Raw genomic sequence first — 12107 nt, forward strand, 5'->3', positions numbered from 1 at the left:
TCGTTCTACTTCCCATACAAAACTGCTCGATGTTTGTTTCATTTTAGAACATTTTTAGGACGATTGCTCGAAATCGCCTAGCGGGCGGGCAGTTACATTTGACAGACGATTGTTTACAAAAATCCCGTTCGCCGCATTCCATACTTTTGGCTCTTTATCAAAGTTTTGTCACGTAAAGTACCGGTGCTAAGCTTGCAAATGCTCGATTGCCAACGGCAGTTAAATATCCAATTATTGCTGACGGAAACTCCGCACGGAGGTTAGGCGAAGGTGCTCAAACACATCTCGATTTATTCCTTTGTAGCAGCGATAGTTGTGTCGCATGTCTGTTTCTCCGCCACACAGTGCTAATTGTAGAGCTTGGTAAAGTAGCACAATTAGATTGTGAGTTCGTCAGCGTACCGTGTGTGTGCCTCAGTATTTTCTAAAGTAAACCAAAGATAGATTGTATAGGAAACAGTTCTAATAATCAAGATGAGTGGAGAACCAGACAAGGCAGCAAAAAAACAGAGAACAGTAAGTATCCGAGATAGCATTTCAATACAACAACTCTAGTATGGAAAGTGATCAACATGGAGAACAATGTATATTTTCATAAGCATTGTCCGAGTTCCACAATGTTTAAACTAGCTAGTCAGGAAGTATTTTGAAATCTGCTTCGACGATATGGTTTAGATGTTCATACTTCCGCTGGAATGTCCAGTTTCATAAAGCCTGTTTCAAATAAACACCAATTACTTGCAACATGCTGATCTGGATACGCTGTAAGCAGTTTTTAATGTTGAATCTAGTTGAAAGGGTGAAAAAAGTATTAGAAAACGGAAACATGCTCCAAACACGTGATATATGTTAATTGACAATACATATGGCATACTTTCGGCATAACACTACAGTGCCATATGGAATGTGAATTATCTATCGAATGTGAGGCATTGGAGCTGATAGTGGGGACAGAATATTTGCTGATAAATGTAGAATTATCTCAAATAAAAATTAAGCATTGCTGACTTACACCATTTAGTTCCATGTTAATTATTGGAACAAGCACAAATAGTTAGGGAGCTAAATTATTTAAAACAAACCAAGTAACACACATGCTTTTCAGCAATGGTTGTTTGATTTGACTCGCTGTTCACGGTATGGTGTAGTGCTGCGTTGACAAAAGGCATTAAAAATTGCATACGCAGCAATTCATTAATTTAAAAAAACATACACGAACGTTATGCTTATCAAATAAGTTTATCGCAGCCGATAGTCGTACATACTGCCTCGATTGGTAAGGGTCACCAAGCGCACAAGTAACAAGACAAGTGCTTCGGTCTGCACCATAACCCTTTGCGCATTGATTACATTGAGCTCTAGTACGTTTCTGCTCGGCCATTGGCAGCCAGTTTGTTGTTGGGTTAATGAACATCAAGGTACGGTGGTAGGCATAGCGGGGTTTGATTATGAAGCGCGGTTGTAATAAATAAATAGGACACAACGATCATGCGTACTGCTCACAATACGTTTAGACGGCGCCACGCGTTCACCTAAAGTCGCTTTGTCTAAAGCAGGGAATTTGCAATGCTGCTCTGACGCATTCTGTTGAAAAATATGTACCACGTATTTCCTACCGATGGTGCCATCTTAGAGGTGGAAAATAAGCTTGGAAAACGGTTAAAGTGACGAGGAAAAAAACAATCCAAAGCAAACCACAACAAAACAGTGCGGGGAAAGGGTCATACGATCGTCTTGTTTTGGTGTGTCGATCGATCGTTGGAAACTTTCACCCAGCGAGGAAACCACCGCCACCGAGCTATAACAGCGATCTTCCGCATTGGCTGCATTATAATCATTGCAAAAGCAAGTTTCTTCGAGCGCAGCTTCCAATCTTCGAGCAATCGCGTTCCACCGATCAACGTGATCGGATGTGCTCACAAGCTCAGGGATTTCCTTCTCGTTAGCTGCATTGTGCAACAAGTACCAAACGCTGTGACGTGCATGGTAATTTAAAGAAGTTTTTTATAGTGCTATTTCCCCAATTGTTTGTTCGAAAAATCCAACGATTGTGCCGCAACTAGGGCAACCGAAACGTTCAAATTCAAAAATTCTACAAATTTAGACCGATCGTAGTGAAATGTTCGTGAAGCGCAGGAAAATCGCCAACTTCAATAATAACTCCTTTCTAAGTAACTCCAACTATGAGAACGAGTGCGTTAAACGCCTCCTCCCAGCAGAGACGCGCTGTAGTAAGCACAAGAACTGTCCAGGAAATGTTTCGGCGGAGGTAAGTTAGGCGAACCTATGCGAGCTCATTTTAACGCCAACCATATCTTATACAATGTTCCCTACACGCGGGAGAAAAAAAATTCAACCCGAACCTTCAGGATGGTCCTCGACATCATCGTGTGTATTGAAACTTTCACTTATGCGCACCACTGAATGATCGCGATCCTCCTTTCTTATGCAAATCACCCAACTCCATTGAGCAATTTATGGCGCGCACTTCTCCAGAGATGAGTGTGAAATTTAAGGCAAAAAAATACCGTTCCCTAGGAAACAGCTTGAGGAAGGCTTCACAACGGTTATGGTAACGGAAAATAGGAGTCAAGGGAATAGTTTTTGAAGCTTTCTTATTTCATCCCGCGAGTGTGGACATTGACTGGTTATGTAAAAGACAGGCGGGTCGGGCAACGACCTGCATTTGAATCGTGATAATATATCTTGAACGAATAAAACGAATGGGGTAAAATTTGCATTCAAAATAATATTTAAGAAATAATTAACATCCGGGCAAGCAGTTTTCCTGCCCTTTACATTTATCAAATATCAGTATGGGGTCTAAACTAAATACCTTCCTAAATGAATTTCCACCCGATGATCGACAAAGAAATGGATATCGATTCCGTGAACTTATTCTATGAGGAAACTTAACATCATCCGACACGATGTCGCGTGTAATGTGCGTGATCGTCGACTCTCATTTATCACGAAACAAACGAAAACTGCACAAACAAAGTGTACCGTCCTATGGAGCTCAGAAGGTTTTATTCAAACCCCACGATGCCTCTAGCGTCAAATGCAACAAACGAGTAATGTGTCCCCTTTGCTATGGTGCACGTTTCCGGGGGTGTACACCATTGCCGCTGTGTAGGGTTATCTTGGATGGCGGATTGAGGTACCGCTGGGAAAGGAGACGCATCTAACGGCAAACCCGTCATACAGAACAAACAACTTATCTGTGTAAGCTTATTATCGGCAATGTTTCCTACCTAAGTTGTCATGTACTTAAGACTTGCGTCTCGAGACGGTTCACGTCATTCGACGCCTTTCCGTATGCGTGTAACGATGCAAGAGGTGGTTTTTCGCTGTTGCTTTTCATATATGAAGATCAGATCGATAGTTTATTATAGTACAACGGAAGTATTCATTGGTTTTGTTTATCTCTATCTCTTCCACTATCTTGTTTCCACAGTGTCTTCAAGTAGCGACAAATGTCACCGAGCAGAAGCATAATGTATCGCGCGAAATACGAGGTCAAAACCTTGGCCTCTGTCGGGGGTTCCGCGGATGTACGGTGTGGCTGACAGGTCTGAGTGGCGCCGGCAAGACTTCGATCGCGTTCGAGCTGGAGGCCTACCTGGTGTCGAAAGGGATTCCTTCTTACGGTCTCGATGGTGACAATATACGCACTGGTCTTAACAAGAACCTCGGCTTCTCGCAGGTGGATCGCGAGGAAAATATTCGACGCGTGGCGGAAGTTGCCAAGCTGTTCGCCGACAGTGGCGTGGTAGCGATCTGCAGCTTTGTGTCCCCATTTGCCGAGGATCGCGAGATGGCCCGTAAGATCCACAAGGATGCTGATCTGAAGTTCTTTGAAATCTACATCGATACGCCGTTGGAGGTTTGCGAAACGCGTGACACGAAGGGACTGTACAAGAAGGCCCGCCAGGGAATGATTCAGGGCTTCACAGGAGTGACGCAGGCGTACGAGGCTCCAGAGTCGCCCGATTTGCGCGTTAGCACGGAAGGACTGTCGATTCGTGAATCGACGCTCAAGCTGATTACGCTGCTGGAGGACGAAATGATCATTCCAAAGTTCCTTAAAGAGGACGAGGCCCTGCCGGAGCTTTTCGTGTCGGAAGCACTGAAAGCGGCTCTGGAGGCGGAGGTAAAAACGTTGCCGGCCATACCGATCACAACGGTAGAGTTGCAGTGGCTGCAGGTTCTAGCCGAAGGTTGGGCCTCCCCATTGCGGGGCTTCATGCGCGAGCAAGAGTATCTGCAATCGCTCCACTTCAACTGTCTGCAGAACGACGACGATGCACCGCGTGTCAATCAATCGGTCCCGATAGTGCTGTCAGTTAGTGCGTCCGATAAGGAGCGTCTGGAAGGAGTCAGTAGCCTTACGCTGCAGTATGAGGGGCGCCCAGTGGCGGTGTTGCGGAAGCCGGAGTTTTACGCCCAACGAAAGGAAGAACGCTGCGCCCGGCAGTTTGGTACAACGAACCGCGATCATCCGTACATTAAGATGATCTACGAATCCGGCGATTATCTCGTCGGTGGCGAGATCGAGGTGCTGGAACGTATCCAATGGAACGACGGTCTGGACAGCTACCGTCTGACGCCGAACGAGCTGCGTCAAAAGTTCCGCGAGATAAAGGCGGACGCCGTTTTCGCATTCCAGTTGCGTAATCCCATCCATAACGGGCACGCTTTGCTGATGAGCGATTGCCGGCGGCAGCTGTTAGAACGTGGCTTCAAGAATCCGGTACTATTGTTGCATCCGCTTGGTGGCTGGACGAAGGACGATGATGTACCGCTGCCAGTGCGCATGGCACAGCATCAGGCCGTGCTGGATTCGGGTGTGCTGGACAGGAAGCATACCGTGTTAGCAATTTTTCCTTCTCCCATGATGTATGCAGGACCGACGGAAGTGCAATGGCATGCAAAGGCTCGTACGTAGACACACACACACATACTTGAGTTGATTCGTTTTAGAAATGCTCTTTTGTCGATTTACTTCAACCAGGTATGAATGCCGGAGCGAATCATTATATTGTGGGACGCGATCCTGCCGGAATGCCGCATCCTGATAAGATGGTCTATCCCGATGGAAACCTGTACGACGGAACACATGGAGCGCGAGTTCTTAAGATGGCTCCAGGATTGGATAGCATTGAGGTAAGCCCCGACGCATTGCTTTCAAGTGATCATGCTCCTAATCGCTCCAACAAATTTGGCTTTGCAGATTCTTCCCTTCCGCGTGGCAGCTTACGACAAATCGGTCTCGAAAATGGCCTTTTTCGATCCAAGCCGAAAGGAGGAGTTTGATTTCATTTCCGGTACGCGAATGCGAACGCTCGCACGCAACGGTGAGAACCCACCCGATGGTTTCATGGAGCCAAAGGCTTGGCAAATACTGTCGGAGTACTACCAGTCGCTGCAGAGCACGAAGTAGTGCGAATGAGGCTATCGTTGGAAAACGGATTTCCTTTAATTTTGTTACACAAGCATAGATTTGATTCATTTTGGACATCGAAACAGATTCTCTAGAATATGGCATTTCTTGGTTGCTTTAATTGTTGCCTTTTATGTTAAAGAACAATCTCTATCTGTAACATTCGATCACATTTTATGATGTTGTAAATGCACCGGGTAAATAAAGCGCCGAACTGGGTACTTTTCCGCGACTTTCTCAGCTGAACGTTATAAACAACACAAGAACACGTTAACCTTATTTCTTTATGCGATGGTATTTTTTATTCACACAATCCTTGTTAGACGACTTCCTCGCGCACTAAGTAACATATTTATCTGTGTGCAATGTGACGGCAAAGCCACCGATTTGCTTAGTTTAGCCGGATAAATGTTAATCATAATTCATCTTGGAGGTTTGCAGACACGCGATTCGAGACCGCAGTAGTTTGTTACGTGTCAGCGGCGTAACTGGAAACTTTAAAACTGCCATCGCTACCGAAACTACCGACAGCCGACATTGGTTTTCTTTTGAGCGCATGGGTTGCAGTCGAAAAAAAAGTAACAATGGAATATTCAATCCTCGCTAGCTGATGACCAATAAAAATCAGCTTCAGCTTGATCATGCACCAAAGTAGTAGTTCTCATCATTGTTTATCTAGCTCTAATATTTACAAACGAAGATCTTACAGCTAGAAAAGATACACCAAGAGCGGCATCCATCGGTTGCATATCTTTACATCCTCCTGCGCGGTCTTGTTCGAAACGCGCAAATGCGCGTTTTGCTTCGCTTCTATTTAGGAAAATCGGCCTCGCTTGCAATGATTCCTTTGTGAGCCATCATGTCGTCGATGTACTTTTTCACTTTTCGCTCGGCTAGAAAGGTAATTGTAAATATAAAATACATAAAATTGACTGACTATATTCAGGGTTTCAGTCTTCTGAGTTTAACTTACCGGTTACATCGGCTTCGTAGAATTTGTGAGAAATTTTCCTTGCTAGCCCTTTAAACAACTCTTTCGAAACTATCTTCTCTTCGCGATAGTACGGCATTAGGAATTGAATCACGCAGCTGGCCAGATTTTTCTTCTTCTTTTCCATTTCGGCCAGCTGTGAGCCGGAAGGTGTCGATCCGGCAGAGTCCGGAGGCCCTCCAGGTGTGAGACTGGCCGAAGAATGAGTTACGTGCTGCTGTTGGTTGGCAGCCGCCGTGACATTGTTGTTTACGTTAACACTCACACTAGCAGCTGTGTTTAGGACAGCGGATTGTTTCAGTAGAGCTCCGCTCTGCAAAATTATGCCGCTGGAAGTGCTTAAGTTAGCTCCCGTCATTCCAGTGTATCCGCCCATTGGAATGCCTGCGGATGCAGATGATACCGGTACACCGCCCCCGGAAGACGGAGAATTTTTAGGAATACCAGCTAAACGCGGATCGACGGCGGCTCCATCGTACGGTGAACGGTGATCGTACGCGCGCTGCTTCTGAGTGTGCTTTTCGTGATGCATGGAAGTCTGTAGTGGTGGAGATGCGGGAGAGGATGAATGAAGCGGCGGCGGCGATGGAGGTACGTAGTTTGCATGCAAGTACTGGTGTTCCGGTTCCGGAGAGGGCGACATCGGCGGCGGAGATGCTGGTGGAGGCGGATGATTATCCTTTACCCGGTTGCTGCTGGCCGGAGTTGGTTCGGGATCGTCATCCCACATATCCTCGTTGTTGAGCATCTGCGAAGAACTGCCACTGCCAGTGGCCTTCTGTGGCCCATAACTGTTGTATCCGGACGACGATCCGCCTCCCGAAACGTAAGTTGCCCCGATACCGTAGCTCCCGCCTGCTGAAGCGGAACCGCTCTCGACGTAATGCGATACTCGTTTTTTCGGGGCCACGTAGCTGGCGAACTCTTCCTCAGGCGACGGCGATGGCGGGCGTCGGACAGTTTGGTGGTGATGGTTGTGCTTCGTACTATTGTTCGCCTCGTGCTCCTCCTCGTAGCTACGCTGCTTTTTGGTTAGGCCGCGATCGTACTCCCGATCGTACTCCTCTTCTTCGTATTGCCGCCTCCGTCTTCGTGCGACCTCATCTTCTTCCCAGTCTCGCGAGCGAGAACTACCGGAGCGGTAGGAGTAGGAACGTTCTCGTGAGTACGATCGGCTGCTTTCACGCGACCGTTTGTAGGAATTCTTTTGCTTGGTTCGCGATCGCTCACTTGAATATCCCCGAGACCCGGACCGGGATCGTTCCCTGTAGACGCGGTCCTTCGAAGCCGTCCGCGAACCGGACGTAGATCGACGGCGATGATCGCTGTGTTCGCTCAAACGACGCGTCTGTGACGGCGGGTCTTGGTACGCTTCGTTCGACACATACTCCACCGACGGGGATCGAGGCGATCGAGGGGATCGGGGTGATGGTGGCGAGCGGGGAGATCGTGGAGATCGCGGTGGTGATGGTGGCGATCGCGGCGATCTAGGTGAACGGGGAGAACGCGGTGATCTTGGCGAAATCGGAGAGGTTGGAGGTGATCGTGGTATTGGGCCTCCGATCGCTGATGGCGCGGGAACCTGTCCCGGTGGCGCCAGTTCGTTGCTAGAACGTCTGCCATCTTTCTTTGGATCAGCGTCCCACATGTCACCATCGTCGATCGTCATCAGGCCGGATCCGGAGCCACTTGCCAACGCCGTGGCCGACGAGCAGGTACTATTTTTGGCGCTAAAGTATGAACTGATCGATGACTGACTGAGGCCGTCACGGTCCCGCGAGGAGCTGGGTTTTGTCTGCAGCTTCGAGGATCGCTTACGATCGCCATTCCGTTCGCTCCGGTGATGATGGTGGTGATGATGGGAATCATACTTCTTGTCATGGCCGTCCGAGCGAAGTTCTTGCACGACATTGTCGCCATACTTGCGCTTTAGATCACCCTCGATCGTCCGATAATCGCCGCCCATGGCGGCACGGTGCTTTGGACAGTGCTCCTTCAGGCGAGGAAGAAGCATTTTGTCGGCCATGGCCGATTTTATAGCGGATACCTACGGAAAGGAATAAGCATTAAACTGATAATCTAGCAAAAGTTCAGCCTATCTCGGCAACATTGACGCTGCACCAGTCAACCACGAAGGAGCAGTAGAGAGGAAGAATACTAAATTTCGTTTCGTTCTGCAATGCATAAAAGAAAAATGCTACAGTGGATCGATGTTAAGCTTCTCTTTATCTGGACCAAATTTTTACTTAATATCTGCCAATTCGAAAGCTCAAGAACAAAAACAGGACTTAACATTTTTCCTTATTAAAACATTATTTGCATATGCTAACAATAATACCTGCTCATAGTTTTGAACCTTGATTTTTGACATATTGATTGCATGGGGGCGGATTGCAGGATAATCTTCTTCGCTGGTTGATCTGATCGTTGAACCCGGCGCATTTTCACTGGTAAACGCAAAGACAACACAATCGAGCGACAGAGGAAAAGTGTGGTTGAGTTGGCGATTGAGACGGATACTCAGTACAACATAAGTTGAAGCTGATGGTGTGCTAACGACGAAAGTTGGTTGGGTGGAAGTTGAGCAAAGAACCTAGCCTTGGGGTTTGCTAGCCGCAAACGCACTCTGGTGAATGCTTTCCCAGCAACTTGCGCCTTCCGTCGTTCGGGTCTGGGTCGACGACATTGCAGCCGTTTGCCGTACGCTTCTACACTGGCAACATGTGTTGTAAATACACGTTTATCGTTGATAGGCGTGGATTGAAAATTGATTTGATTCACAAAAAGCGAAAAACGCACCTTGATTGAAACTTTCTGAACTGATAGGTGAAATGGCGGTAAATAAGTATATTTGATTGTACTAGGAGGCCATATGTCCTAGGACGTATGCAAAAAATAAAATGAATGTGAGAAAATAGTTCAATTGTATTTCACCCAGACTAACAATGGGGTCTGGGTTGCAACGAAGGAACAGAAATTGCTCGGAGCGCTCACCAATCATCTCACTTACCTGCTTAACAATCGCTCGATGGTACAGACTTTTCACTGTATTCTTGGTGAATGCCTCATACTCCATCTCGACGGCGATGTCCTCGAAGTCCTTGTACACCAGGCTATAGTCGGGATCTTCGATACCCTTGCAGTTTTCCACATTTTTCTTCATCAAATCGGCCAGGGTGGTAACGTTGGTTTCGCGAGTCGCAATCGTCAAACCACTTACTTTCACGGGAGTCTGCATGGCAAATTTTACACGCCCAATTGTGGCGGAACGATGCATACTCATTTCCTTTGCACCCGCTGCTTTGCGTAGCGCGAATTGCTTTTGGATCAGTAAAGCGGATTCACTCTGTTTGCGCTTGTCACGTCCTTCACTGTAGCTGTTGCTGCTTCCATCATAATACTCGTTATCTGCACCTTTGCGGCCACCACCGTACAAATCCGACGGATCCTCATCATAAACGGTCATGGTTTTGAGTTTCCCAGTGTAAGCGAGCTGCTGGAACATTTCTATCGCTTTTTCAACCTTTTTTGTATTCGTGCACACGTCGCACATGTTGCGACAGTCTGGCGGGTCATCTCCAAAATAGTCCGAGAACAACCGGTGCCGGCAGCGAGCAGTTTCACAAAATTCCACCATCTTTTCAAAGTTTTTCACAGCCTGCTTGACAGCCTCTTCTTTGTGCGTATCTTGGCTCTTCTGCAAATCCTGGCGAAGAAGGAATTCGATGGATTTACACTGCTCTCGGCAGTGGTAAATGCGGCAGTAGGATTTCTTTCCATCGCGACCAGCTCGACCCGATTCCTGGTAGAAGGCGGCCACGTTCTGCGGGTTGTCCCAATGTACGACAAATCGCACCGAGCCTTTATCCACTCCCATGCCGAAGCTGATAGTGGCCGCTATGGCAACGTACTTGCCCTCCATCCAATCCTCCTGCACTTGCTCTCTTTCCGACTGCTTCAGCCCAGCATGGTACGGCACCGTACGAAGGCCTAGCTTTGTCAAGCTAGCGGCCACACGCTCGGTATTCTCCCGTGTGCGGCAGTAAATAATGCCACACGCCCGCTTGCTCTGTAATGGAAAGAACGACGTTTTTGTCAGTACAGTAGTGTAGCTGCTTTGTGAGTGAAATGTTCACACTTACCGGCTTCACTTCGTCCTGTTTTCCCAGAATACCTTCGATGTATTCTTTCAAATGCAGGTAGTCGTCCTGGATAGAGTTTTTAAATACAACGTCGTAGTATAGATTGTGTCGGAAGCAGTGGGTTTTGAACATTGCCACAGGTGCTTTCAACCGGAGATTTTTCAAAATGTCTTCGACAACTTGCTTCGAAGCCGTTGCTGTCAAAGCTATCCATGGTATGGAAGGGTACTCAGTTCGCAGGTTACCCAGCTTCAAATAGTCCGGACGGAAATCGTGTCCCCATTCACTGACGCAGTGCGCTTCGTCTACTACTACATAGGCAACTTTGCGAAATTTGACCAACTGGCTCATAATTTCTTTGAACGTTGCAGTATTAGCCTGCTCGGGGGTGATGTACAGAAAGCGTATGTCTGTTTTTACACTCTTCAGATCGTTCAAAACTCGCTCACGGTCTCGAGCACTCATTTTCGAATTGATCGAATCTGCGGGGATTTTATTTCGAGCCAAAGTGTCTAGTTGATCTTTGATCAACGCTAGTAGCGGGGAGAATACTATTGTTACTTTGTTATCTTGCATAACGCCGGGCAGTTGAAAGCAAAGCGATTTTCCTGCTCCCGTAGGCATCGAAACGTACACATCACGCGTTCCTATAGGAGGGGAAAAATAAAACAAACTCAAATGTAAAAACGAACTTAATACTCTTTTGTTTTTAGATACATACTTGCAATGATTGTTTCGATAGCTTCCTTCTGAAGTTGACTTTTAAAATCACGATGGCCGAAGTACTGCCACAATTTCTCTAGAAGTATTTCATCCGCTTTTGTTTCTTTCGGATGAGCCACCCTGCGCCCGGAGCAATCCGGAGAATCGAGAATGTCAACACCATCTGTATCCGGCAGTTCCATTGGCGTCTGTGGTCGATGGACAATGTCATCGTAATCATTCATGGGTGGCGTTTTGGGGGCTCGGGGAGGAACATAGTCATCATATTCTTCACATTTCGGATCTTTCGCGAGAAGTTCCTCCAGCGACGCATCGATGTGGGCATCGATTTTTTTGTTATAAACAACGGGTTCAGGCACCACAGGAGGGGGTGCTTTCTGCTGAGGTTCGGGCAGTGGCTGTATCACTTTCGTCACTGGTTCGGATGCATTCTGTTCGGATTTTGATTCAACCTTTAGTGCAGTGCCGTTTGCTTTGCGCTCTGCACGATTATTTTTGACATTTTTCCAAAATGACGCCTTCAGGCACTCTTGGAACTTGTCGAACTCCGAAGACATTTTGACGGATGCCGAAGCTCCCGTCTGGGAACAAACGATATAACTTATAAGGGGCAGAAAATGCCTATTGTTCACAGTATCCAAAGTGCTGTTTCTACTTTTCACGCGCACTGACTCTAACTGCAAAAAAGTCCATTCATTTGCAACAGTTTATCGACCACACGGTTTACCGGATCCATAAGAAAAACTCTATAAAATGGACCGAGACGCGACTCGTCCGCCAGAATCGACTTTTTTACTCCGCTGAAAAA

General features: G+C 47.1%; 2 protein-coding genes across 3 annotated transcripts; one reads left to right on the plus strand and one right to left on the minus strand.

Annotated features, from left to right (window-relative positions):
* Positions 1 to 177: 177 nt before the first annotated feature.
* Positions 178 to 5721, plus strand: LOC131289047 (bifunctional 3'-phosphoadenosine 5'-phosphosulfate synthase). 2 transcript variants are annotated; one of them, XM_058318245.1, is made up of 4 exons: positions 178 to 516; positions 3458 to 4940; positions 5015 to 5166; positions 5234 to 5721. In XM_058318245.1, exons 1-4 carry the CDS (start codon positions 475 to 477, stop codon positions 5441 to 5443), a joined length of 1887 nt encoding a protein of 628 aa, XP_058174228.1. In that variant the 5' UTR covers positions 178 to 474; the 3' UTR covers positions 5444 to 5721. The 2 variants fall into 2 exon arrangements, with proteins under 2 accessions (XP_058174228.1, XP_058174227.1); XM_058318244.1 differs by lacking the exon at positions 178 to 516 and adding an exon at positions 2120 to 2269.
* A 10-nt stretch (positions 5722 to 5731) lies between these two features.
* Positions 5732 to 12050, minus strand: LOC131289046 (uncharacterized). Its single transcript, XM_058318243.1, has 5 exons — positions 11298 to 12050; positions 10577 to 11223; positions 9445 to 10503; positions 6417 to 8481; positions 5732 to 6336 (listed from the first exon to the last, which is right to left on the minus strand). The coding sequence occupies exons 1-5, from the start codon at positions 11854 to 11856 to the stop codon at positions 6254 to 6256; spliced, it is 4413 nt and encodes a 1470-aa protein (XP_058174226.1). The 5' UTR covers positions 11857 to 12050; the 3' UTR covers positions 5732 to 6253.
* Between the last annotated feature and the right edge of the window lie 57 nt (positions 12051 to 12107).

Source organism: Anopheles ziemanni, chromosome 3 (genome assembly GCF_943734765.1).
Source record: "Anopheles ziemanni chromosome 3, idAnoZiCoDA_A2_x.2, whole genome shotgun sequence".
In the NCBI taxonomy this organism is placed as follows: Eukaryota; Metazoa; Arthropoda; class Insecta; order Diptera; family Culicidae; genus Anopheles; species Anopheles ziemanni.

Bases quoted from the DNA above. Each gene is read 5' to 3' on its own strand.
- LOC131289047 (XM_058318244.1), top strand. From the start codon at position 2,120: ATGTTCGTGAAGCGCAGGAAAATCGCCAACTTCAATAATAACTCCTTT. The intron at 2,270-3,457 runs GTAAGTTAGGCG...TTGTTTCCACAG, and splicing joins CAGGAAATGTTTCGGCGGAG to TGTCTTCAAGTAGCGACAAA. The intron at 5,167-5,233 runs GTAAGCCCCGAC...TTGGCTTTGCAG, and splicing joins CAGGATTGGATAGCATTGAG to ATTCTTCCCTTCCGCGTGGC.
- LOC131289046 (XM_058318243.1), bottom strand. From the start codon at position 11,856: ATGTCTTCGGAGTTCGACAAGTTCCAAGAGTGCCTGAAGGCGTCATTT. The intron at 10,504-10,576 runs GTAAGTGTGAAC...TTTCCATTACAG, and splicing joins AACAGGACGAAGTGAAGCCG to AGCAAGCGGGCGTGTGGCAT. The intron at 8,482-9,444 runs GTAAGTGAGATG...TCCTTTCCGTAG, and splicing joins ATCGAGCGATTGTTAAGCAG to GTATCCGCTATAAAATCGGC.